At 43.0% G+C, this 27,236-nt stretch overlaps 1 protein-coding gene across 1 annotated transcript; it reads left to right on the top strand.

Annotated features, from left to right (window-relative positions):
* Positions 1 to 3,436: 3,436 nt before the first annotated feature.
* On the top strand, positions 3,437 to 26,268 carry pias4a (protein inhibitor of activated STAT, 4a). Its single transcript, XM_056277001.1, has 11 exons — positions 3,437 to 3,463; positions 5,120 to 5,501; positions 5,667 to 5,751; positions 7,395 to 7,436; positions 8,435 to 8,525; positions 17,407 to 17,535; positions 17,831 to 17,936; positions 20,216 to 20,289; positions 20,555 to 20,715; positions 22,111 to 22,262; positions 22,445 to 26,268. Exons 1-11 carry the CDS (start codon positions 3,437 to 3,439, stop codon positions 22,708 to 22,710), a joined length of 1,515 nt encoding a protein of 504 aa, XP_056132976.1. The 3' UTR covers positions 22,711 to 26,268.
* Positions 26,269 to 27,236: the final 968 nt, after the last annotated feature.

Raw genomic sequence — 27,236 nt, 5'->3', positions numbered from 1 at the left:
CACCCGCGTGACACAACCTCAACCTGTGGAAATGACGTCAAGCTACAACACCAAATGCGGTTATTTTGTTAGACGTTTTGATAAAATCTTATTATCTCTCTCTAATTAAATCTGGCTCTTATGGTCAGACAACTATATTTCATTATGTAATTAGCTATTTCTCCCAAATCGAACGGCAGTGTTTCAGGTTTGTGAAGGTGACTCTATTTATACGACTGAATTTATCCCTCACAGAAAGGGGTAAAGGGGACACAGGGGAGGTCTAGGTAGGGGGCCTAAATTGAGGCGGATTATTTTTATTAACCCAAGCAAATCTTTGTAATTACGAGAGATTAAACACTCAAGATTTAGTACGACATGGTGTGCAAAGGATGGTTGCTGTAGCACCAATGGCCTTTTAGATGGCAGTGTTATCCTGTTAAAGTGGTTTTGTCCATGGGGATGCTAACCAGAGCATTGCTTCAATTACAATAAAGTAACAATTAATCAGTCAATTTTAATGTTTTGCAGACAAACACATGAGTCTCATCTTTCAGTCACAGTTAAGAAAAGGCCTGTATTTTTCTGCTGAGGTACCCTAGGGGGCATATGCATTGTTCAGCAATGAACAGTCACATTGTATTATGTATTATCAAACCAAGAAATCTTATGACTAAAACAAAAGGTAATTGATGGTTTTCACTGTTGTTGCATCAACTCCACTCTTTTCCAATAACTTTTATTCGGGCTCTTGCCGGTGTGGGTGCAGGTCTTTGTTTCAACCAAACAGTTACACACCTGATTCTATCAGTCAACCAATAGTCATTGCTAAGGACCTTGATTTGTAGACTCGGGTGTGTAACTGCCTGATTGGAACAAGACTATTGGTTGACTAGCGCCTCCTGTGGTTGGTTAGGGTGCCTGTTCGGGGGGGTGGGGGCTGGGGAGAATAGCGTGATCCTCCCACGCATTACGTCCCCCTGGCGAAACTCCTCATTGTCAGGTGAAAAGAAGTGGCTGACAACTCCACATGTATCGGAGGAAGCTCTGCAGCCCTCCCTGGATTGCAGAGGGGGTGGAGTAGCGACCAGGATGGCTCAGAGAGTGGGGTGATTGGCCAGGTACAATTGGGGAGAAAAGGGGGGGGGTTAAAAAATGTTGACACCAAGAACCATTATAATCATACTGAAAAACAAAAAGATTAACTGTTCTTTCAGTAGTTCATATAACTTGCCAGCCCATTATTATCCAAATCTATCAGTGGATTTTTTTTCAGTGCCAAACATGGACACTCCTTTTCTTTGTAAAACTATGGCACATATCTGAACTTAGTGCTTTTTTTATGGGGCTCATTTTAGAGCTCAAGAGAAAGATTAATTGGTGCTACCATATTCTGTTCTGATTAACTATTTTCCATTGTTACAGTTTATAACTACATTTACTGATTTCTAATTATTATTTAATTTTTGAGTTTCATTATTACTTAATGGCCTCTTGTAGCCTCAAACATGAATGCTGGCCAAATGTCTAGATTTTTTTTCCTGGACTTATGATGGATCATATATTTTATCGGACTGATGGCTTAATGTAATATTTCATTTGCAGTAATTTGATTTCCTAACACTTGATACTATGATTCTTTTTGCCTGTTTCTCAGGGGTCACCACAGCGGGTTTTACAGTTTCCATTGATACCCTGTGAGTGCACAGCACCAATGGCGGCTGTTTGTCAACCCAGGCCTTGACCGATCTGGTATGGACTTACTGCTATAATTCATTCATTCATCTTCAGCCGCTTCTCCGGGGTCGGGTCGCAGTGGCAGCAAGCTAAGTAGGGCACTCCAGACATTTTACTCCAAGGTAAGCTGTTTTAAACAATGTCTGTAAATGCCCCAAATTAATGTCATCAAGTTTCTGTTGTTTCTTTATAATCACTTGGTATGATGAGGGTATGAATATATGGAAGCAATGCTATGAACTGAGTAAATTTACAGAAAGAGACCAAACCAAAGAGACCAAGTAGTTTATTAAATGTTGGACAGCTTTGGTTTGGATAACATGTTTTACAAAACACTTGCATATTAATTTGGGCCAGTGTTATCTGGAGTTTATCCATTGTTATATATGAGTGGTATGTATAGATTCTCATTAATTCCCAGTAAATGAGGATTCGGTAACATTATGTATATTATACTATTTCCAAACAGTAATTATCAGGTAGGCATATATGTCTAAACAGATCCAATGCAATCAATTTTGTTTTTAAATGGCCTTTAACTTGGCCTTCAGCTCAACTAGCGGACCATATTGCCCCCTTCTGTTTAAATAATGAAACATACACAGCAGAGAACAGCATCCAGTTATGTGCCAATTACATTAATATCAGATTGTAAATGAATGGAATATTATTTAACAGCTTTTTATATACAACATAGATAATAAAATTTAATAGCTTTTCATATACAACATGGATATTTGATTATATAGATGCATAATATACCAGTTATTTTAGAGAGCCACTACAACAGACAGTAAAAAGACACTACTTGCAAGGAAATACACAAAAATGTCCTGACTGAAGCTAATAATGAGAAAATTATTATATCACATACTTTATATAAATATAGCTATTAATGTTGCTATGAAAAAGTTGAGGTCAGACTGCATGGTAAATAAGAAAGGGGCAATAAACAAACAGTAGAGGCCTTTTAATTACCTCTCAAAAAATGAAAAAGGCACAGGAATGGAATGGCATATCATATTGCAGTTTGCTCAATTGATTTTACAGCGTTTTTACGTTTCTTCACCGCTTTTGAAAAAGCCTTTAGCAAAACAGGACCGGATCATCAGAAGGAGTGTAAAGTTTTCTCCTTAAACAAATTAAAGTCCTTTTTTCCAAAGGTGAGCGATGACATTAGAGGTGACATGAGGTGGTTAGACAGGATTTTGATGCTGTTCGGCGTCCGATGATTTGATTTGGTGTACATTTTTATTTTGTTCAAATTCAGTTTGCGGTGTAGACAAAGCATCCACACGACGGCCGGTGGTTGCGTGTGTAAAACACGGCACAGATTTTTTGGCTCGGACGGGAAGTAGTAGGACCACGCGACCCCCTTCTACTTCACACAACACGATCCACGCGGGAGAGGATTCTGAACTACCATCCAAACGCACAACCATCACAACTCAATACTATTAAGCCGAACCGACGTGAATATTCAAATACTTTTGACGCACTGAGATATTCGCGGCCGCTGAGGCCTGTTTTGTTAAAGGAGACCTGCCTCTTAGTATTTTTAAAAAGTTACACTGTAACTTTAAAACGTAATCATCACGCCTACTTTTCCGTATATTGCGCTGCGATTGGCGAAAGCGAACCGTCGACCCAACCCACTACTGCGCTTCATTGGATAAAGAGTATCCGTCCTCTCCCACTCTCGCGGTACTGCTGTACGACGATGGCGGCCGAACTGGTGGAAGCGATGGCAAGTATAACTCGGCTCGCTGGGGCTGACCAGAGAGGGGCTGTGGGACTAGAGAAACAGATTTAGTTCAGTCGCGGAGGTTTAGCGGCTCATCTTGAAGGCGGCCAAGTTGATAGTATTGCATTGTGTGAAATGTTTGGTTCATGAAATTGCCAGGTAGCCTGCCCCGCTAGCTTGCTAACTAATGTCAGCTAGCCAACTGTGTACGTTGTTGTAGTTAGCATCACGCTGGCTAAAAAAAAAAAAAAGACGGGCGAAATGAATGATGAGACTATGAAAACATACTGTAGCTTGCTTGCTGCTAGATTGCTGTGGAGTGTCGATCTTTAACGCGTTGCATTAAAGTGATCTTTGTTACCATCTGATTAGTTTGCGAAATTGTGCACCTGTCAAATGATTAGTTGGCCATGATTAAGGAATGCCTCCTGTTGGGCTCGTGTTTGTAACGTTCAGGACCTTAAAGCACCTAGTTCTTTAAGTGGTGTTGACGATGCTTTGCGCAGAACCCCGGAAAGATAGTGGCGTTATCATCAAATTATAAGATGAGTCGTCCGCGTGTGTATCAGTTTTGTATGTTTTTATGAATTTAGTCACACCAAGCCAAGATACGTCAGGCGGCTGTTGTGTTTCCCGAGTTTTGTTTGAGTCGAGGTCGCCTGCCGTTTTCGTCTCCCGCTAGCTATGTAGTTAAAAAAAGCAGCGTTATATAGCCGATGTAGGTTTCGTGGAGTATTTGTTAAGCTTTGAATTCACTTGTTCCATTCTGTTTAGTGTATTAATATTGACATAAGACGGGCACATTTTTCAGTGTTAGGTTTTAAAACTTGCCGTTGCGGCTTCATAAGGAGACTTTATGAAATCGACAGAACAATTTTTGCAAGCATTCATGTGGGCCCACACCTCCCTTGTCATTTGGGTGTAAATGAAAGAATAAACGTTTTGGCCTGGTGTTGATTCTGAGTTTGCTTACCAGAGTAGTTTGCTAATCATTCTTGTCTATCAGAACTTTGCTAAAGTTAGCAACAGTTGGCAGTTAGCAAATCATCCGGATTTTTTTTTCTGCCTTCAAATATAAACTGCTAAAAAAAGTTGTTTCCCATCATCCATAAATGTTTTCATTAGTTACAGAATATTTTAATAAAGAAAAAACAAAGCCGTTGTAAAGTCAATTTTTGTTTGTGTTTTTTTTTAAATTATTATTTTACAATGATTCCATGCTTCTTTCTTGTATAGCTCCATTAACACTGATCCAGGGTACCATGCCCTGACCTAATGCTCAGTTATGACCTGCTGTCAGCCTAGTTTCTGCATACGATTTTGTAAGAATGTAATGTTGAAAGTAACAGCTTTTCTCTATCAGATATAGCTAGTATTTTGGAGCTTTAATATCAGTGACTGTTAAAAAGATTTTCAACTGCAGCACAGGTATCACTTTTCGTAGTGGTTGGTGGTGGTCATGCATTCCAAGCAAGCATCCACAAGCCTGTTGGATATCTAGGAATCAAAGTTAGTCTAGAACTGCAAAGAAATGGTCGTTATTGTAATATATATTACATGAGGTGTAGTATGGTTTTATCTGTCACTCAGTCTCCCCTTAATTAAGCTTCTTAGTGTCCCTTTTGGATGACTTCTGATTATATCTTGTCTGTCGTCTAGAACATGGTCAAAAGTTTCCGGGTCTCGGACCTGCAGACACTGCTGGCCTCAATGGGCCGCAGCAAAAGCGGGTTGAAACAGGACCTGGTGGGTCGAGCGTTGAGGCTGGTACAGACGGAGTACAGCCCAGAGTTGCTGAAGAATGTCAGGCAGCTCTATGAGTCTCGCTTCCCTAGGACATCTGGCTGGCTTGCTGCCCGACGTCCAGAGGGGGTCCCGGTGGCCTACTCATCGATCAGCTCCTCGCCAACTGCAACCTCTCAGGGTGCAGACTACCTCAATGGCATTTCCAAACCCATCTCCACACCTGCAGCAGAGGTCAAGCTGATGCCACTGCCGTTTTACCAAACCTTGGAGACACTTTTGCCGCCTACAGAGCTAAGTGAGTGGTCCTTATGAAACTCAGTGGTGGTTGGAGAATTGCATTTTATTGGACCCCTTGTCATTTATCTTATCAGACATCCTACACCAGATTACAGTAATACCCCACAACGGTTGCAAGTATTTTTTTGGTTTCATGACAAAATTATTTTTCACATTTTTACAGTTGCCCAGAACAATGAGAAACTGCAGGACAGTCAATGCCTATTTGAATTAACGCAGAACCAGGCAGACCAGATCCGAAATGCTAGGTAAGAAAATTGTATATATATCCATTTCACTCAACTCTATTTACTTTGTAGTGGTTTTCCATTTGAAAAGTAATATAAAGTGGGTTCAGAAAGTATCCAGACCCTTTCACTTTTTGCACACTTTATTGCTGTGGATTTAATTCTAAATGAATAAAATTGCCATTTTTTCCCCCCCATCAATCTAAACCAGCAGTGGCTAACCATGTGCCACGGAGCGCCATGTGTATGCAGGTTTTCATTCCAGCCGGGCTCCACACCAGGTGATTTCACTGATTAACAGCCCTTCAACCAAAGAGGAAGAATGTATCAGTGAAATCACCTGGTGTGGAGTCCGGCTGGAATGAAAACCTGCATACACATGGCGCTCCGTGGCACATGATTAGCCACCCCTGATCTAAACTCAATAACCCATAATGACAAAGTGAAACATGTGCAGAGGTGGGCAATCTTATCCAGAAAGGGCCAGTGTGGGTGAAGGTTTTTGTTCCAACCAAGCAGTTACACACCTGATCCCACTTATCAACCAGTAGTCTTCGTATAGGAACTTGATTAGGAAACACAGGTGTGTATTTGCTTGTTTGGAACAAAAACTTTCACCCACACTGGCCCTTTCTAGATAAGATTGGAATCACCGGGACTCTTTCTGGAGTTGGCCGTCCAGCAAAACTGAGTAACTGGGTAAGAAAGGCTTTGGTCAGGGAGGTAATCAAGAACCTGATGGTCACTCTAACAGAGCTTCAGAAGTCCTCTGCTGGGAGAACCTGCCAGAAGGATGACCATCTCAGCAGTACTTCATCAATCAAGCCTTTATGGTAGAGTGGCTCGACGGAAGCCACTCTTGAGTGAAAGACATATGACAGCCTGCTTGGAGTTTGCCAAATGGCATTTAAAGGACTCCGAGAGCATGAGGAAAAAGATTCTCTGGTCTGATGAGACAAAAATTGAACTCTTGGAGCAGAACTTCAAGCACAGTATCTGGCAAACACCAGGCACTGCTCATCACCTGGCTAATACCATCCTTACGATGAAGCATGGTGGTGGCAGTGTCATGCTATAGCAGTGCTTCTCAGCGGCAGGGGCAGGGAGACTGGTCAGAATTGAGGGAAGCATGAATGCTGCCAAATACAGGGAAGTCCTTGAAGAAAACCTGCTATAGAGTATACGTGACCTCAGACTGGGGTGACGGTTCACCTTTCAGCATGACAGTTACCCAAAGCATACAGCCAAGACAACGCTGGAGTGGCTTCAGGACAAGTCTTTTGACTGTCCTTGAGTGGCCCAGCCAAAGCCTAGACTTAAACCCCATAGAAAATCTGTGGAGAGACCTGATGTTGGCAGTTCAGACACTTCCCATCCAATCTGACAGAGCTTGAGAGGATCTGCCAAAGGGGCTTCTACAAAGGGTCTGGATACTTGTATAAATGAGTGGTGGGGTTTTTTGGGGTTTTTTTTATTTTTTATTTTATTTGCAAACATTTCTACATACATGGTTTCATTTTTATCATTATGGGTTGAGTGTAGATTGATGGGCAAAAATGGCAGTTTTGTCCATTTTTAAACTTAAAACTACAACAAAGTGAAGGGGGTCTGAATACTTTCTGAAGCCACTGTAATGGACATTAATTAATCTGGTTCTCTTTCAGTGAGCTTCAGCCAGGAACAAAATCCATTCAAGTGGTTCTCAGGTAAGTTACTATCTATTCATTTGTCCTCCTACTCCTCATTCCACTAGGCCAGCTCTCGGTAAACGTTTATAAGTATACATAAAACTTATTTCCAGGCGTCTGGGTAGCATAGTGGTCTATTCCATTGCCTACCAACACGGGGGATCACCGGTTCGAATCCTCATGTTACCTCCGGTTTGGTCAGGTGTAATAAATGCTTCGCGAATGAAAAGCCAATTGGAGTAATTTATTAATGTAATCCACGCAGATGGACTGACTCCAAATGACGAAAAATATTGCTGTAAAGTGTGATTTGCAACACAACGAAATAAACGATAGAGCATAGTATGAAACGATTGTCACATGATGTATATTGTCATCGCACAGCCCTAGGCTGCCATATAAGAAAAACTGAAGCAGTGGGCGTCTGGATAGTGTAGCGGTCTATTCCGTTGCCTACAAACACGGGGATCTCTGGTTCGAATGCCCTTGTAACCTCCGGCTTGGTCGGGTGTTCATACAGACACAATTGGCCGTGTCTGAGGGTGCAAAGCCGAATGTGGGTAGGTGTCCTGATCGCTGCGCTAGCGCTTCCTCTGGTCTGTTGGGGCGCCTGTTCAGGGGGGAGGGTGAACTGCAGGGAATTGCGTGATCCTCCCACGTGCTACGTCCCTTTGGCAAAACTCCTCACTGTCAGGTGAAAAGAAGCGGCTGGTGACTCCATGTGTCGGAGGCGGCACGTGGTAGTCTGCAGCCCTCCCTGGATTGGCAGAGGGGGTGGATTAGTGACCGGGATGGCTCGGAAGAGTGGGGTAATTGGCTGGGTACAATTGGGGAGAAAAATAGGGAAAAGTCCCCCCAAAAAAAGAAAAACTGAAGCAATCCATCTGAACTATTGGCTATTCCAAGGGGGTAGGTGGAAATACTTAATGGGCTCAGTGAAGCTTCTTAGGCATATTGATGAGGCATTTTTATGTACTACTGATTGTGACTTCACTCTTTCTATCATTCTATTGCAGAATCTGTTACACAGACTCCATTGGTGTTCAGGAGGACCAATACCCTCCCAACATCGCTGTAAAAGTCAACCAATCTTACTGTCATGTACCAGTGAGTAGTTTCTACTTTGAATTCAGTCTGCAAACAGCAAATTACTAAATGTAGGATTTTTTTTTTTTACAATTGCTTAGATGCATCCTGAAATGACACTCAAACTTTAAAGTCAAAACCAATAAAAAATACACTGCTCTAGAAAAACTTTGACAGAATTTAACAGTCAAACAATGAACTTAAACTCATCAACATGATGCCCTGCATTTAGCCCCCCCCCCTTTTTTCTTTTTTCTTTTTAAGGCTTAAGTCTGTAACATGCAACCACGTGTTTGTAGAAGGCTGAGCGTATGCAAGTTTTCATTCCAACCTGACTCCACACCAGCAAATTTCAATGACGAGCACACCTTCAACCAAAAAGGAAGACTAATCGGTCAAATCGCCTGTTGTGAGTTTGGTTGGTTTGAAAATCTGCATACTCTCAGCCCTACATGGCACATGGTTGATTATCACTGAATTAGGTGGTGCCAGATGTGGCACGGCCGAGGGCGTGTGGGGTTACACTAGACCTGGTCTAGAAGAGCAGCTATAGAATCTAGACTGGAAGAAATCTGGACTACATGTATATATCAGCATGTACTAGAGGTTTGAGATATATTTCTGGATTTGTGAAATCTTTTCAACTTCTTCTATGTGCTGATAAATGTAGACCATGTTTGCTAAGTCCAGCTGCTTGACCATGCTGTTCTGCACCGTCCTATTGCTTCCTATTGACTAACCCTAGTCAATGTGTGATGGCCAGAGTTGAACTGATACACAATTTTATATGCTTTGAAGGATACTGATAGGCAAGTCGATATTTGTAAATTAAAAAAAAATCACGTTATTCTGAACAATATGCAGTTAGTCTGACATCTTTGTCGTGTTCTTAACAATGTAACATGTTTTGAAATGTAATGCTTGGAATTTGGGGGAAAAAAAACTATGATGAAACTACTACGTTTGGCTGCTCCCATTAGGGATCGCCACAGTGGATCATCTGTTTCCATCTCTTCCTGTCCTCTGCATCTTCCTCTTGTTATGCCAGCCACCTGCATGTCCTCCCTCACCACATCCATAAACCTGCTCTTTTCTTCTTCCCTGGCAGCTCCATATTCAGCATCCTTCTTCCAATATACCCAGCATCTCTCCCTCCGCACATGTCCAAACCATCTCAATCTTGCCTCTCTTGCTTTGTCGCCAAACCGTCTAACCTGAGTTGTCCCTCTAATATACTTGTTCCTAATCCTGTCCTTCTTCATCATTTACAACGAAAATCTTTGCATCTTCAGCTCTGCCACCTCCAGCTCCACCAGCTGTCTTTTTGTCAGTGCCACTGTCTCCAAATCATATAACATAGTAGGGGTGGGACGATACTGGATCGAATTCCAAATTGTTCTGAGAGAGTCTTCATGGTTCGAGACGTTCCCCATTTTGCGAGATCGTGTGTTATTAACTCTACAACAATGGATTTCACTCCTACCTAAAACGACCATCAGCGGTCAAAATGATCGCCAGTTTTTAAGCTCTGTATTCTGTCAAGATAAATACCCAATTGAGATATCAATGCATTGCATATGTTAGTATGTCTTTTAGGAAACGACTGACACCAAAATTAAAATTTTAACAACATACTGTAGTGAATTCAGGGGGCAGCCGGGAATCCGCCATAGCCGGGACGTGAACCTGGGTCTCCTGCACCACAGGCGACTACATTAACCAGTCAACTAAAGGGTCTGACCCATTAGCCGACAAGCTAGTGAGTCTACACATATGTGATCATTACGTTACTATTTTTCAAACTATTTAAAATCGCCGCTGTTCAATGCCTGTAAATACTGCAACGCCTCGGTGGTAGTCATGGTGCATCTGAAACTGCAGCTGTACCAGACATGTTGGAAATACCTGAAAAACAAAACGGAAAACACGTATTGCTAATCTAACAAATGTAACAAGGCCTATAAAATGTGAAATGTAAAAAAAGAAGTGAATGTTGCAAAGGAAATTATGCGAGCACATGTCATAAATGGTGACATGACGCCGCTCATGGCTGTTTTAGGTAGATCTTACAACTTTTATTTTTGTGCAATTGATCTAAAACTAATTTTAATGCAAATATATGCACTTCTAGGAGCATTCAGGGGGTAGCAGGTGTATCATTTTTTTTCACAAAGTTATTAAACTTTGAAAATCAAGAATGGTCAAAATGACCGCCTTAGTCGTTCTAGTACTGTTGAAAGTTTTAAAGTAAAGCAATTGTGTTACACAACAAGAAAAGACGGCACAAAATTTTGTTAGAACTTTTGCATTTGCGTTACGTTTGAATACGTGCCTTGATAATGCCAAAATGTTGGGCCTAATTCTTAAAATAAATGAAAAATGGAGAACTGGAATGCTGTTTTGTCTCTTGCTTACCAAAGCATCCACTGCATCGTATTGCATCGAAATTGTGAGACATATCGAACCGTGAGATTTGTGAATCATCCCACCCCTACAACAAAGCTGGTCTCACTACCATCTTGTCAACCTTCCCTTTCACTCTTGCTGGTACCCTTCTGGCGCAAATCACTCCTGACGCTCTTCACCCATGCCACCCTGCCTGCACTCCCTTCTTCACCTCTGTTTTGCACTCCCGATTACTTCGAACAGTTGACCCCAAGTATTTAAACTCGTACACCTTCGCCACCTCTACTCCTTGCATCCTCACCATTCCACTGTCCTTCCTCATGTTCACGCATATGTATTCTGTCTTGCTCCTCCTGACTTTCATTCCTGTTCTCTCCAGTGCATGCCTCCACCTGTCCTGGCTCTCCTCAACCCGCACCCTCACTACAGATCACAATGTCATCCGCAAACATAGTCCACGGAGACTCCTGCCTGATCTCGTCCATCAATCTGTCCATCACCATTGCAAACAAAAATGGGCTCGGAGCCAATCCTTGATGTAATCCCATCTCCACCTTGAACCCATCTGTCATTCCAACCGCACACCACACCACTGTCACACTGCCCTCATACATATCCTGTACCACTCTTGCATACTTCTCTGCCACTCCCAACTTCTTCCTACAATACCACACATCCTCTCTTGGCACCCTATCATATGCTTTCTCTAAATCCACAAAGACGCAATGTAACTCTTTCTGACCTTCTCTATACTTCTCAATCAACATTCTCAAAGTAAACATCACATCTGTGGTGCTTTTTCGTGGCATGAAACCATACTGCTGCTCGCTGATCATCACCTCTCTTAGCCTAGCTTCCACTACTCTTACCTATATCTTCATGCTGTGGATGATCAGTTTTATAACTCTGTAGTTACTACAGCTCTGCACACACCCCTTATTCTTGAAAATTGGTACAGTATGCTTCTTCTCCACTCCTCAGGCATCCTCTCACTTTCCAAGATTGTGTTAAACAATCTAGTTAAAAACTCCACTGTCATCTCTCCTAAACACCTCCATGCCTCCACAGGTATGTCATCTGGACCAACTGCCTTTCCACTCTTCATCCTCGTCATAGCTACCCTCACTTCCTCCTTGCTAATCCACCACTCTTTCTAATTCACTACCCCCACATCATCCAATCTTCTCTCTCATTTTCTTCATTTATCAGCTCCTCAAAGTACTCCTTCCACCTTCTCAACACACTTTCCTCACTTGTCAGCAGATTTCCATGTCTATCCTTCATCGCACTAACCTACTGCACATCCTTCCCAGCTCGGGCCCTCTGTTCAGCCAATCGGTACAAGTCCTTTTCTCCTTCCTTACTGTCCAGCCTCTCATACAACTCACCATACGCCTTTTCTTTTGCCTTCGCCACCTCTCTCGTCGCTTTGACGCTGCATCTCCTTGTACTCCTGTCTGCTTTCTTCATCTCTCTGACTATCCCACTTCTTCTTTGCCAACCTCTTTCTCTGTATACTTTGCTGTACTTCCTCATTCCACCACCAAGTCTCTGTCTTCCTTCTTTTGTCCAGATGAAATACCAAGTACCTTCCTAGCTGTCTCCCTAACTATTTCTACAGTGGTTGCCCAGCCATCCAGCAACTCTTCACTACCACCCAGTGCCTGTTTTAACATCTTCCTGACCTCCACACAACAGTCTTCCTTCTTCAGCTTCCCCCGTTTGATCCTTGGCTCTGCCTTCACTGTCTTCCCTTTCTTGATCCCCAAAATCATCCTACAGACCACCATACAAATGCAAACAACTTTTTTTTTCTTATTGGAAACCAGTGTTATGTATGTTAGACACAAAGAACAGATCAGTGTTTCACAGCATTTTTTTTCTTTTTTTTTTCTTTTCTTTTTTTTTTTGGTGTTAGAACAGAACTGCAACACATTATTCCCACCCCCCATCCATCCCAAACTCTCAAAGAAAACGGAAGAAAGAAGAAAAAAAAATAATGCACAGAGAACTGAATAAGTAAATAAGACACGTATACACACACCACATACAAAGAGTTGATGACATAAAATGAGGAGGTCAGTGCAATAAAAAGGATGCTTGGGCTGCTCACCCCAAGGAATGGATTCATTGATAATCAAGAACATTGATAATCAACAACTTTATTAATCCTGCTAGGGGCAATTTGTTTGGAGAAGCTTGTGAACACAAAACACAGTAACATGCAAACAAACGAGAAATAACACTCCAAGCAGCTAAATGTGGAATAAAATCTAGAAAAGTACACAATAAGGAACTTGAAACCGATGCTGCCTAGCTACGTTCTCCTCTGTCACCACCTTGCTGTCTCTAATCCCTTTCAGATCACACCTCTTACATAAGCTATAGTCAACCTCTGTTCACTTTCCTCCACTCTTCTACATCACCCTGTGTTCCCCCCTCTTCTTGAAATATGTATTCACCACAGCCATTTCCATCCTTTTTGCAAAATCTACCACCATCTGTCCTTCCACATTTCTCTCCTTGACACCATACCTACCCATCACCACCTCATGGCCGCTGTTCCGTTCACCAACATGTCCACTCCAATCACCACTCTCTCCTCCTTGGGTACACTCTCCACCACTTGATCCAACTCACTCCAGAATTCTTCTTTCTCTTCCATCTCACACCCGACTTGGGGGTATAAGTGCTGATAACGTTAATCATCACGCCTTCGATTTCCAGCTTCATATTCATCCCTCTGTGCGACACTCCTCTTCATCTCCAACACACTCTTGACATACTCTTCCTTCAGAATTGCCCTTACCCTGTTTCTCTTCCCGTCCACACCATGGTAGAAGAATTTGCTCCCACCTTCGATACTCCTGGCCTTACTCCCCTTCCACCTGGTCTCTTGCACACACAGTATATCTACCTTCCTTCTCTCCATCATATCAACCAGCGCTCTTCCTTTACCAGTCATAGTGCCAACATTCAAAGCTCCAACTCTCACCTCCACACTCCTACACTTCCACGCTCCTACCCTTCCTCCTCTTCCGCTGCCTCTGCACATGCTTTCCCCCTCTCCTTCACCCAACAGTAGCATAGTTTCCACCGGCACCCTGCTGGCCAACAGTACTGGTGGCTGTTGTTGGTAACCTGGGCCTTGACCGATCCAGTATGGAAATCTGATTTATGATCCATATATTTGATTTGGCAAAGGTTTTATGCCAAATGCCTTTCCTGATGCAACCCTCCCCATTTATCCAGGCTTGGGACTGGCACTAAGAATGCGCTGGCTTGTGCATCTTCAGTGGCTGGGTTTTAATTTATGACAACATGATACAAATTCACAAAGTTTACTATGTCAGACACAGATTTTTTTGAAACATTTCAGTCAAAAGAGTTAGACGTTATTAGCTGTTGAATGTGAATATTGAATATAATGCTGTGTTTTCTGCAGTTAAAATTGCCACCTCAACATCCACAAAGACACCAAATCTGGTTGAGCAGACCAAGTAGCAGTCAAGAAGCTTGAAACGATACCACAAAGAATGAAGTCCGTTTTTTTTTTTTAACTGATGTCCTATTTGCCGTTCATTTTATGCTGCTAATTGCCTAGTTGCAGGCAATGCATCCAGCCACGCTAGCAGTTTAAACCTTTTTTGTTTCTTTAATATTGTCCGTTTCTTTTAGGCTGTTGAAGAAAACGCAAAGATAGGCAGGAAAAACCCTGGTATCTAAACTAACCTTTGCATTCAGCTGATGCGTAAAAGCCATCAAATCTGCAGACGTCACTAAAAATCCATTACATGCCATCTAGAGGAATCGAAAGCACTGCTACTAAAGTTAATGAATCTGTGATTATTATTTTTTTCTCCCAACACAATAAACCACACTGCCTTACCACAGTGTGCCACAAGATGAAGCAAAGCTTAAAAATTCAAAATTGCAGACAAAAGTTGGAGAAAATAAAAATAAACTGTCTTGAACATTCAAGGTAAAACTTCTGAAGTATATATTGTGTTTTCACCTTGAGAGCTGTTAATGGTGTTAAAGCAGCAGTATACATCTTGTCAATTCAGTTTGTCATTAAAAACAATGTGCAGGCACGTGTAAAACGAAATGAGGGCTGCGGCTTCGCCGAACTGTGCAAGACAGACATATACAAACATAGTCTTCATCTGTATAGATCTTATACTAAAAGCTAAAGTAAAAAAAGAGCATCAGTATAAACGTATTTACAGATGTTCGGGTGGGTAACAGCTTGGGGAAAGAAGCTGTTTGTGAGCCTGGTAGTGTGGGCTCTGAGGCTCCTGTAGCGCCTCCCAGAGTGCAGGGGGGAGAACAGTCCATGGTTGGGGTGGGTGGGATCGCTGCTGATGCTGATGCCTTCGAAGGCGGCATTTGTGATAAATGTCTTTTATGGCCGGGAGCAGGGTACGGGTGGTATGTTGGGCCGCCTTGACGACCTGCTGCAGAGCTTTCTGGTCTACTGATGTGCAGTTGCCGTACCACAATGAGATGCAGCTGGTCAGGATGCTCTCTATGGTGCAGTGGTAGAAGTTGGTGAAAGTTTTTGGGGATAGACGGGTACTCCTCAGCCACCTCAGGAAATGCAAACATTGTTGGCCTTTTTTGCTTTAATTTGTAATTATTAAATATATGTTGATTGCACAGTGTAATAGCTATAGAGAAGAATAACACCATCGGCATTTAGATTGGTTCCCTGTAAGCCTTGGTTTCACTATGCATATCTGTCTGCCACCGTGTACGATCTCAGGGGAAAATGAAGGCTCGATTTATGGCGCAAAGGAAGTGCGTCAAATTGCACAACCAAAATGGGAAGAGGAAAACGCTTTCGTTTTCCCCGGTACCTATCCCCTATAGTGAAAATGGTGGATGGTGGAACAACCGAAAGTGACTGGGTGGCATGGTGGCCCAGTAGTTGGTGCTGTCACTTCACAGCAAGAAGATCCTGGGTTCAAATGCCAGGGTTGTCCAACCTTTGGGGTCATCCCAGATCGTCTTCTGTGTAGAGTTTGCATGTTCTCCCGGTGTCTGCAGTTGGTTTTCTCTGGGTGCTACGGTTTCCCCACCATCAAAATAAACATGCGTTTTAGGGTTTATACTCCTGTCTGTGCCCCTGACCAAGGCAATGGGAAAAGAACTGGAGTTGGTCCCCAGGCGCAGCATGAAGGCAGCAGCCCACTGCTCCTAGCTACACAGATCACAGCTAGGATGGGTTAATTTGCAGTAAATGAATTAATAAAGGAAACTTAATTATGGGCGGCACGGTGGTCCAGGGGTTGGCCCTGTTGACTCACAGCAACAGGGTCCTGGATTCACACCCCAGGCTGTCCTTTCTGTGTGGAGTTTGTATCTTCTCCCCATGTCTGTGTGGGTTTCTTCCGGGTGCACCGGTTTCCTCCCATCATCAAAAAGACATGCATGTTGTTAGGGTTAATACTCCTGTCCGTGCCCCTGGCCAAGGCTATGGAAAGAAGAACTGAAGTGGTCCCCGGATGCTGCAGCTGCCCACTGCTTCTATACAGTAGTACAACAGTATGATGACAAAATAAAGTGGCTTTCTTCTTAAATGATAGTGTTTTCTACATGACAACATGAGATGACCTGGGCTTCATGAAGAGATGTATGACATATGTGATATCCAAATTGGTTGAAATGTACATATGCTGTCTGGTCAGCACACAGTCAGCTAGTGTGGTGTCCCTGGAGCAGCTAGGGGTTAAGCGTCTGTCTCAAAGAGAAATTGACAGGTATGGCTGCATGAGGTGTTGAACCATGGCCTCCCTCCCTGTCAGGGGGAACAGACTGAGGTCATCCTGTATGTCCATTTCAGTTGTAAATGAAGGTTAAAAAAAAAAACTTAAAGTCAGGGTGGCGTGGCAGTCCATTCCGTTACCTACCAACACGGGGATCGCCGGTTTGAATTCCCGTGTTACCTCTGGCTTGGTCAGGTGTCGCTACAGACACAATTGGCTGTCTCTGCAGGTGGGAAGCCAGATGTGAGTATGTGTCCTGTGGCTGCACTAGTGCCTCCTGTGGTTGGTCGTGGTGCCTGTTTGGGGGGGGGGGGCTGGGGGGAATAGTGTGATCCTCCCACGCACTATGTCCCCCTGTTTAAACTCCTCACTGTCAGTTGAAAAGAAGCAGCTGGCGACTCCACATGTATCGAAGGAGGCATGTGGTAGTCTGCAGCCCTCCCCGGATCGGCACCAGGGTGGAGCAGTCACTGGGACAGCTTGGAGGAGTAGGGTAATTGGCCGGGTACAATTGGGGAGAAAAAGGGGAAGAAAGAGAAAAAAGAAAAAAACTGAAGTCTGAGGGGGGGAAAAGAATCTCAGCCAATGTGTTCCCAATATCAGTTACTTATTATTAGAAAAGTAATTAATACATATGAATTAGAAAAGACTACTTGACTGAAATAGTCTCTGCAGCTTGAAAAGAATTGTGATATTAGGATTTGTCTTTCTGTTGTCTGTGTTTACAGGGCTATTACCCCTCAAACAAACCTGGTGTTGAGCCCCGTCGGCCTTGCCGCCCTGTGAACATTACCCCCTGGTTACACCTCTCCACTGTCAGTAACAGAGTCACCATCACATGGGGCAACTTTGGCAAGGTCAGGCTTCCAGTCTTATTTCTCACTCGTGCTGTCATACACTATATATCAATGCCTACCTGATGGTACCCACTTTTGAATGCATGTGTTTTCAGTTTAACAGATCTTGATAAAATGGGGATATTTTAAAGGATGTTTGTCTCCTTCATGCTTTAGTTTTATCTCTGCCATTTTTTTTTAAATGAGTCTTAACTAATCGCAACAGAAAAGGTCTACTGGAGTTTCACAAAGTAGTCTGTAGCAGACTGTTTATTTGCAATATTTTTTTTTTAACAATACCTGCTTCTGTTTTCAGAGGTACTCTGTTTCAGTTTACTTGGTGAGGGTGTTCACCTCTGAAGACCTCTTCAGCCAGCTGAAGCTGTGCTCTGTTGAGAGTGCAGAGCGCTGTCGTGAACGTAGTGAGTGTTCCCGTTAACCTCTTCTCAACTTTCCTGCAAATGAGGCTGTGATAGTCTGACAGACGGAGCATCCCTTGAATTTTTTTTTTTAAATCACTGGGCCTTATGCATGGATGTTTTCTTATTCTTCTCGTATATTTGTTCTAGCACAAAGCAATAAGAGGAAAATAAGAAAATGCTATGTGAGATTCATGAAACGTGCACACCAGCTAATTTTGTTCTTAGCCACCTGAGAATGTTAATGAATTGCGTTTGATCTTAAATTGGATGCAGGCACCAGGCATTTTGCAATTAGCATAAGGAAGCGCCCCAATAAACCTATATAAGAACAGACTTAAGTGCCATGTGCAAACCACAAACCAATGAGCCACTACAATTTGACAGGTAACGATAGAAAAAAGAAAAAAAAGTGGAGAAAAATATAACTTCGCTTTACATTTATTCTGTAAAACATTTAGAGCAAAGAACTTCTGCCCATGTCTTGAATGAAAAAGTGTCTCCCTGTCGTTTGCTATATCTGGAATTAATGATAGATACATACAAATTGTGCATACCGTGTTGCTGTGATTGTTTCCTGTAGTATGCTGCCTGGAGAAGACCACTTTTCAAGCCCCTTGAGGGTTTTTAGACAATTTTCCTTCACATTCTGTTGCCAATTATATATATTGTATCTTTTTTTCCATATGTGTAAATAATCAAAAAACATTCACGATATCCAGTGTTTAAACAAAATCTTAAAATATAAGGGATCCGCAGTGGTGTAGCGGTCTAAGCATCAGCTTTGTGTCGATGCAGTTGCCCACTGGGGACCGGGGTTCGCGACCCGGTCTCGTCAGATCCGACTATGGCCGGATTTGATGAAGCAGCAATAATTGCCAACGCTGTCTTCGGGAAGGGGGCAGAGTCGGCTTGTGTTCGTCACATGAATACGTCTCTGGGTGTGTCGGCAAAAGCAGTGGTTCGGCCTGGGTTCGCCTTGTCACGGAAGTGGTGAGGCGTCTCCTTTGAGACTGCCGGCCGGAGAGATGCAGTTGGCGAACGCAGACAGGACAAGGGTGGATGTTTGAATTAGAATAGGGAGCGATTGGCCACTAAATTGGGAGAAAAAGGGAAAGATCAGAAATAAATTCAAAAAAAAAATCTTAAAAATATATAAACTATTCAGTACACAGCGGTTAAATTAAAGTGCAATATGAGGCATGATACCTTCTTTTAAATGATACGGGAAGCTTTTCAAGTTCTTCCACTCCTCCGCTAGACATGGCTGTCACTGTGCTTGTTGCAACGTGAGCATACCTGATTAATTCATTGGGATTCAACATGCCTTCTTCACATGAACACGCAACAGCTTTTTTTTTTTTTACATAATGAACCAATCATTGCACAGCACACATCTTGTCTAACTTTTCACAGCAACGCTGCATCGAGATTTAGGGAATTACTTCAAAAAGTAACTGCGGCAGTAAAACTATTTCACTGTGATGGTTAAATTTTGCATCTAATCCAGGGGCGTCGGGGTAGCATGGCGGTCTGTTTTGTTGCCTACCAATACAGGGATCGCCGGTTCGAATCTCCGTGTTGCTTTGTCGGGCATCCCTACAGACACAATTGGCCGTGTCTGCGGGTGGGAAGCCGGGTGTGGGTGTGTGTCCTGGTCACTGCACTAGCGCCTCCTCTGGTCGGTAGGGGCGCCTGTTCAGAGGGGAGGGGGAACTGGGGGGAATAGCGTGATCCTCCCACGCGTTACGTCCCCCTGGTGAAACTCCTCACTGTCAGGTGAAAAGAAGCTGGCGACTCCACATGTATCGGAGGAGGCAGGTGGAGCAGCGACCGGAACGGCTTGGAAGAGGGGGGGTAATTGGCTGAATACAACTGGGGAGAAAAAGGGGGTTGCAATTAATCCGCAGTTCACATGTGCGCTGAACCATAGGGGACAATCCCTACGGATCGGCTACGTTCCATTACACCACTATTTGTCATCATCATTATTAATAATTCACAGGACAAAACACAAGTTGGGTTTTGTGAGTATTTGCTTATATGTGGTCTAGGACACTCTTGAATTTTAATCTTATCTTTTGATCTTACTTAAGAACAAGCGGGAAGCATGCAAGTATTGATGAACGCCACAAAAATTCTTAAATTGTTTGCATGCACCATTTAAGAACAAATCTGTGTGTACGCACGATTCATGCATGAGGTCCAATGTCTCTGACTCTGTTTAGCCTGATTGCTTTCACGCTGTGTTCTAGTAGTCTATTTGCTTTGCTTCCATCTAGTCCAAGACAAACTGCGTTTTGACCCAGAGAGTGAAATTGCTACCACAGGCCTCCGGGTTTCTCTCATCTGTCCAGTGAGTATTTGTTGATGGTTTACGCTGAAGACTTTTGACCAGATATGTCAGATCTCTCTGCCCATTTCAGTATATTTCTATGTACATATAGTAGCTGTTTTTTTTTCTTCCATGGATTCTTAGTTCATTTGTGGAACCAAAAAATTATCGCTTTCTGTGACTTTGTCCCTAACGAAACAAAGTTTGTCATCTCAGCATGTTTGCCCTTTGCCCTGCCATGAAGCCTGACAACAGGAACATGCTTCTTCTCCCTGCTTCTCCTCAGCTGGTAAAGATGCGGCTTGGTGTACCATGTCGCGTTTTAACCTGTGCCCATCTTCAGTGTTTCGATGCAGTCTTCTTCCTGCAGATGAATGAGAAGAAGCCCACGTGGACTTGCCCTGTATGTGACAAGCCTGCTCCATTTGAGCTCCTCACCATTGATGGGTAAGAAGACAAACACGCTCAAGCTTGTCCCTTACCAGCAGCGCCAACTTTCTTTTTCTTTTCTTTTTTTGGGGGGGGGGGGTATAGCTTACATGTCCTTTTAAGGCCACTTCTCTGCATGTAGAGACCAGATAGAAAAAAAAGCAAAGATGCTGAGGCACTTTAAAGACTTGAGACTCTTAACAAGTTAAAACTTGTACTGACCTGAGTATTCATTTTAAAAACTGTTTTGCAGGGTACTCGTGGATGATCATCCAGTTTATTTGGTATTTTTACATGTTATCTTTTATTTAGGAGTTAGGCCTGTAAATAAAATGTGCATATTAGTAGGCAAACAGGTCAAGTTAGTCTTACAACGCTGTGAATTGGGGGACTAAACTTTTAAACCCTCCCGGGTTTTGGCAGAAGGTTATTTCATCCTGTGCCATGGAGAGACAGTAACTCGGCAGAACTGATTCACTGGACAGAAACCCTGAGTAAATGTGGATATACACACATTTCAATGGCATGGTGCATAAAGTAATGCATATGTTGCCTGTTTTATATTATACAAAATTTTCTGTTAGCCATAACAGCATAGTACCCGTAATCCAGTCTATTCTTTTGTTGTCGTGTGTGTTTTAACGTGGTGTCTAGGTGAACGCTATAGTAATTCACTTTTGGTTTACATCAGTTACAGCACTATGTGCAGAAAAAAACATGACCAGGCTGTGGCTGATGATGATGAAATATAGGGGCATCTGGGTAGCGTAGTGGTCTATTCCATTGCCTACCAACACGAAGATCATAAGTTCGAATCCCCGTGTTACCTCTGGCTTGGTCGGGCGTCCCTACAGACACAATTGGCTGTGTCTGCGATTGGGGAGCCAGATGAGGGGCGCCTGGTCGGGGGGGGGGGGGGGGATGGCGTGATCTTCCCACACGCTACATCCTCACTGTCAGGTGAAAAGAAGCGGCTGGCGACTCCACATGTATCGAAGGAGGCATGTGGTAGTCTGCAGCCCTCCCCGGATCAGCAGAGGGGATGGAGCAGTGACCAGGGCAGCTCGGAAGAGCAGGGTAATTGGCCGGATACAATTGGGGAGAAAAGGGGGGGCAGGGGAATAAGAATAATGATGAAATATACTTGTAATAACCTTTTGGATTTTTGGTTTCCTAAAGCTGTTTGTGAATTCTGTAGCACTCTGGATCAAACAAGGACACAAACAAATTCTGAATCTAACTTCAATATGTATGTTAAAACGTTGCCTGTTTTTTTAGTCAAAACCTATTTAATTTTCAAATAACCGTCATAGTGATAGACAAGTACATCACTGTGTAGTTGTTGTGGTACATTCTTTTTAATCTTCAATTGGCAGTGTGTGTTGGGGTCCTAACCAGCAGTTGGTATTTCAGGCTGCTGTCTGAGATTCTTAAAGACACCAGTAAAGACATTGAGGAGATTGAGTACCTCACTGATGGCTCCTGGCGACCCATCAGAGATGACAAGGAGAGGGACAGGGAGAGGGAGCGTAGCAACACCCCAGATTACCCTGTGGTTGATATCTGTGAGTATGTTCTAGTCGCAGTTGTTTTCAAAGCTCTACCACATTCACTTTTTGTTATGAAAGCCTGTAAATGTTTTCCTGCTTTTGTGGAAATGTTCTGCTCGCATATCCCAGTTTCCAAGGATAAAAACACCTTTTTGAAATGAGTTATTTATTATTGCAATGGTGTTTCTTGCTCACAGGCATCCCTGAGGCAAATGGCCACTCACCAGCTCACAGCAGCACCAGTCAAACGGGAAAGTCTGGAACTGGGTCCATGGGGATGGCAGGAGGAGCTACCGTTACATCGACGGGAGGTGCAGTAGTAGATCTAACTCTGGACTCCTCCTCCGAAGAGGAGGGGGGAGGGGCCGGCGGAGACAGCGAAGACACTGAGGACAGTGCTGACAGTCCTGCCCCTAAGAGGGGTCGATACAACTATGACAAGGACCTGGTTACTGCTTACTGACTGGCCGGACGCCCAAGCCCTACTCCCCCATAGACTGACACACAGAGAAAGGGAGATAGAGGCAGGGGCCAGTTCCAAGGAGAGGAATACCCCCACCCCACCCTTTTCCATTCCCCTTACATCCGGACATCAGAACCTCTGGCTTTTATCCAGACAAAACAGACCCTGAAATATGTACTGTTCATGAGTTTTAAAGTTAGAGTGGTTAGGATTCCTCTGCTTGTACTGTACACCACTGGAAATAGCAGCTCTCTGACTTGGTTTGACCTCCCACCTCCTGACAGTGAATACCTGTTTGCTCCTCCCTCTCTGAGGAAACTCATTTCATAGCGTAATCACCGCCACCCCCCTCTTCTCTCCAGGCAATTCTTTCCTCCCTTGCCCATCTCCCATCTTTATATTTGACTTGGACTTACGGCTCTTTTAGCCGTGGGCTTTCAATGTTGGCTTTTTTTTTTCTTCTTCTTCTTCTTCTTCTTCTTCTTCTTTTTTTTTCTTCTTTTTTTTTGCCACATTTGTGGTGAATAAGAAGGTGGAAAAGGAAAGTCCATGATAGTTCTTTTGTTAGAAGTCAAAAATTAAATGACTAAAGATGGGAACTAGCATAGGTAATGCGGGGAGGCCAAGCTAGCTGTTTCTGGAGTGATGCAAATTTAAAGCGCTCTCCTATTACATTGCTGGTGTGGTTATATTTGTTCATAGAATGGAGTTAAAGCTTGAAAACATTCTTCAGGAATTTTTCCCTTTTGATAATGGATGGGCAAAAAGAAGAGACCCTCTGACTACCCTTGGTGTTTGACGCTTCCCATTTTTATTTGTCCTTAGATAAAGAGAACCTACCTCAGTCATAAAAACTAAGCAGACTGACCAGAGTAGCTTAAAAACAAGGACAGAAGTATTGATGAAAGTCGATCTGAAGCCAAGTTTACACTGGAGATTTTGTTTCTTTTTTTTTTTTTTTCTCTCCCTCTCTCTTCAGCAACATTTCATACAGCGCTGTCCCCACTGGAGTGACAAATTCTTTGACCAAGTTAACTGTAGGTGGTGATCATGATGTAAAAGCTTGTCACTGGAGCTGTGCTTCTCTGCAAAACCTTTGCTGTGATTTTCTTGCTCGAACACCAGAAACTAAGGGTGGATTTGACAACAGTACAGTCTAGGTGAGACTTATAAAAATGATTATATGGCAGTTGTGCCAAAGCAGGTTTAATTATCCATTGATGAGACATGGTAAGGATATTTGGGTGCCTTTTTTTTTTTTGCCGTTTCAACAGTGAAACGGTCAATAGATTAGCCCGCTGTTGCAAGGCTGGTTGAGCTGGCTAGCAGATGACACCCTGGTTTGGCAGATGTACTTTTTTCCATTTTGTTTGGTCATTTGCGTACCCCCCCCCCCCCATTTGGATGATTAGAGAGAGAAAAGATTAATTAGATGGTCGCAAAATAGCATTCAAGAGTGCTGGTATCATTTTCAGCTTTTTGATTTCCTTGTCTAAAACTGTAATATTTATTTAATTGTTTTGTTTGTTTTTTGTTTTTTTGTTTTTTTTTTATGAGCGGTTTGTAGTAACTGTACATAATAATTGGCATGGCAAAGAGTTCGATACAGACAGGAGCGCTTTGTTCGGGAAGGCAGGAATTTTGATATTGATATTTGTACGAGTTGAAAATGATCCAGGCTCATGGTGCTTCTGCTTATCTGAATATTTCCTTTTTTTCGAACCAGCCCCACTTAGGTTAAGCTGCCATTCAAAATATTTTGCTGCAGAAGATGCATTTTGGTTGGTGCAACTTGAAAGTGATTGGCTGTCAACCAGTTTCAAAGTAATTGATTCAGTGCTGAGCTCTACACCGAGCAACATCGCCCCCCTGCCCCTGCACTAGTATCACCAACGGGTGATGGCTCTTTCTCAGGCTGGATGTGAAGGCTTCGGTTTTTGTCTACGATAGTACTGTTAAAAAAAATAAAATGAATAAAGACAAAAGAACTTTTGATTGGAAAGACTTGAATGAGAAAAGGCGCCCCCCCCCCTTTTTTTTTTTCTTTCATTATGTCATGTGTTGAGGGCCTGTCCAGGCCGGTGCAAGGCTTCCCAGATTAGTAGTGTGGATGGAGGGGCTCTGACAACTGAGCAGGTCTCTTCAGCCCAGCCTCACTCTATTATTCATGCTGATCAAGAAAAGGGAAAAACAAGGGGTTTTTTGGAGTAATAGATTTCCCGCACTAATTTCAGACACATGCTTGCAGTCTGTTTTTGTTGCCCGTTATGGAAATGGTATCTAAAAGTCCGTTTTTAAAAACCTGTCTGCCATCTTTTCATTTTGAAAATAAAGTTAAAGTGTAATGCCATCGCCCTACTTGCTTTTCTACATTGATCTAGGCTTTACTGTTGCAAATACATCTTCTAATTAGATTTATGGCTGGAAAAAGGTAGGTTTGGTCAAAATGTCTTCCATTTTGCCTCTTCTTTTGACACTTTGACTCAGCTTACGAATCAGTGAACTGCTATGTTGAAAACTTTCTGCACGATTGATGGCACTTTGCCTTTGATAATGGATTGGCCCCTGACTAGGCTTTTTTTCCTGCGTAAGCTGTTTGGAAGCAACGTCGTCCCGGGTCGTCCTCTGTGTGGAGTTTGCATGTTCTCCCCATGTCTGCGTGGGTTTCCTCCGGGTGGTCCGGTTTCCTCCCACAGTCCCAAGACATGTAGGTCAGGTGAATCGGCCAGGCTAAATTGTCCCTATTTTGTGTGTGTGTGTGTGTGTGTGTGTGTGTGTGTGTGTGTGTGTGTGTGTGTGTGTGTGTGTGTGTGTGTGAGTGAGTGAGAGAGATGGTCTGGCAACCTGTCCAGGGTGTCTCCCTGCCTGCTGCCCAGTGGCTGGTGGGATAGGCTCCAGCATCCCCGTGACCCTGAGAGCAGGATAAGCGGTTTGGGGGATGGGTGGATAATAAAGAACTCTTAATACCCATCGTTAACTAGTCTTTGGTCATAAGGAACGGCTAGCCATATTAGATGTCACTGTTTATTTACTCTTAGGTTTAGAAGATCATCTCGCAAACGGATCTCCTACACTTTTCCCATGCGAGGTTAAAGAAGACAGGCATCGCAGGTTTCTTCTTTAAAGCTGAGCCAGATCTGTCTGTTAACAGGGCATGAGAGGGGCTGAAGAGAGCAAAGGGGTCAGTTTCTGTATAGTGGCATCTCCTACAATAATGCATAAGGTAGCATGGGCAGAGGCTTACAATCCACAATGTAAATAGTTTTATTTGTTGTGTCTTTTTATATGTTCATATTAAAAGACAATAAAAATTTAAATAATATTTTGTTAAGCTTTGAATCGCCACCAGTTGTTCCTGGCAAACTGACACAATAAAAACTCATGGGTACCAGTATTGAATCTGATGCCACTAAGGACTGATCGAGGACCACTTGAGGCTTAGATTGTGATTTCCTGTACCAAAATGCTTGGATCTTGAGGGCACGTTTATTGCCTGTTGAAGAAAACTGTAAAATGATCATATTCTAACACCTGTTATTGATGTGTGGAATAATTAAAAGTCCGTTTTTAAAAACGTGTCTGCCATCTTTTCATTTTGAAAATATCAAGTTAATTAAAGCGTAACGCTGTGACCCTGCCTGCTTTCCTACGTTTTACTGTTTTGGGAAAGGTCAAGTCATGATCAACGTTCCAGACTGACTGGAGAAGGTCTGAAGCACTCGTTTAACTCAATGTTTTAAAACGTGTAAATTAAAAAAAAAAAAAACTTTGATTTGAGAGTCTTCATAGGGATTGCAGAAAAACTCAAAGTAAACTGCCACCAAGCAGACGGGGGACAAAATAAAGGAAAAGCCAACAAAGTGTAAGGTGTTGGGCCTCCAGAACAGCCTCAGTGCTCCTTGTCTTTTGTTTTGGTTTTTTTTGGGGGGGGGGGGTTTCGGGGACATGTCCAATGTAGTGGTTGATTTATGATAAGAGGCAGCAGTAGTTGTTTGGGTGCTTGCGTTGCACGGAAAGGGGTTAAACTAAAGGAATAGGAGCTGCCCTCACTGCGCCCCTACTGTACGCCGCCATCTTTTTCTCCTCTACGTTTTCCACAGTGTATTAAGAGAAAACCCAATAAGATAAATTGTTTAAACATGCATTGCTTGTGTTATATCTACAAACAAATAATAAAATCAAATTGTACAAGCTGAGACTAAAGGGCTTATCAATAGGGAAATTAGTTTTCCCACGTGGGTTGAGTTTCTTATCCACGTCTCCGCCTCTAAAAAAAAGCTTCCAAAACCTCACGTGAGAAAATGACCCACGCAGAGCTTAAGTTGTAATTCTTACAATCTATCAGCAGAGGTCGCCTTTTCCCCCAGTCCGGTCAATTAAATACCGCGATAGTCAAGGTACGTACGGACGGACCACAGTCACGTTTCAAATTCACAAAAGGCACGAAAGACTTCCGGTTTGCGCATTTTGTTTTATATTTCTGTCGAGGGAAAACTGAAAACGTTTCCTGTTGTTTTGAAGGATTT

Source organism: Lampris incognitus, chromosome 3 (assembly GCF_029633865.1).
Source record: "Lampris incognitus isolate fLamInc1 chromosome 3, fLamInc1.hap2, whole genome shotgun sequence".
Lineage (NCBI taxonomy): Eukaryota > Metazoa > Chordata > Actinopteri > Lampriformes > Lampridae > Lampris > Lampris incognitus.
The sequence above is the reverse complement of the archived record's forward strand: the minus strand, read 5'-3'. Positions and strand labels throughout refer to the sequence as shown.

What these genes read in the sequence shown, in the direction of transcription:
- pias4a (XM_056277001.1), top strand. Translation starts at nt 3,437, where the DNA reads ATGGCGGCCGAACTGGTGGAAGCGATG. An exon ending in GACCAGATCCGAAATGCTAG is followed by an intron (nt 5,752 to 7,394) that starts GTAAGAAAATTG and finishes GTTCTCTTTCAG; the next exon opens with TGAGCTTCAGCCAGGAACAA. An exon ending in GGGTTTCTCTCATCTGTCCA is followed by an intron (nt 20,290 to 20,554) that starts GTGAGTATTTGT and finishes GCTTCTCCTCAG; the next exon opens with CTGGTAAAGATGCGGCTTGG.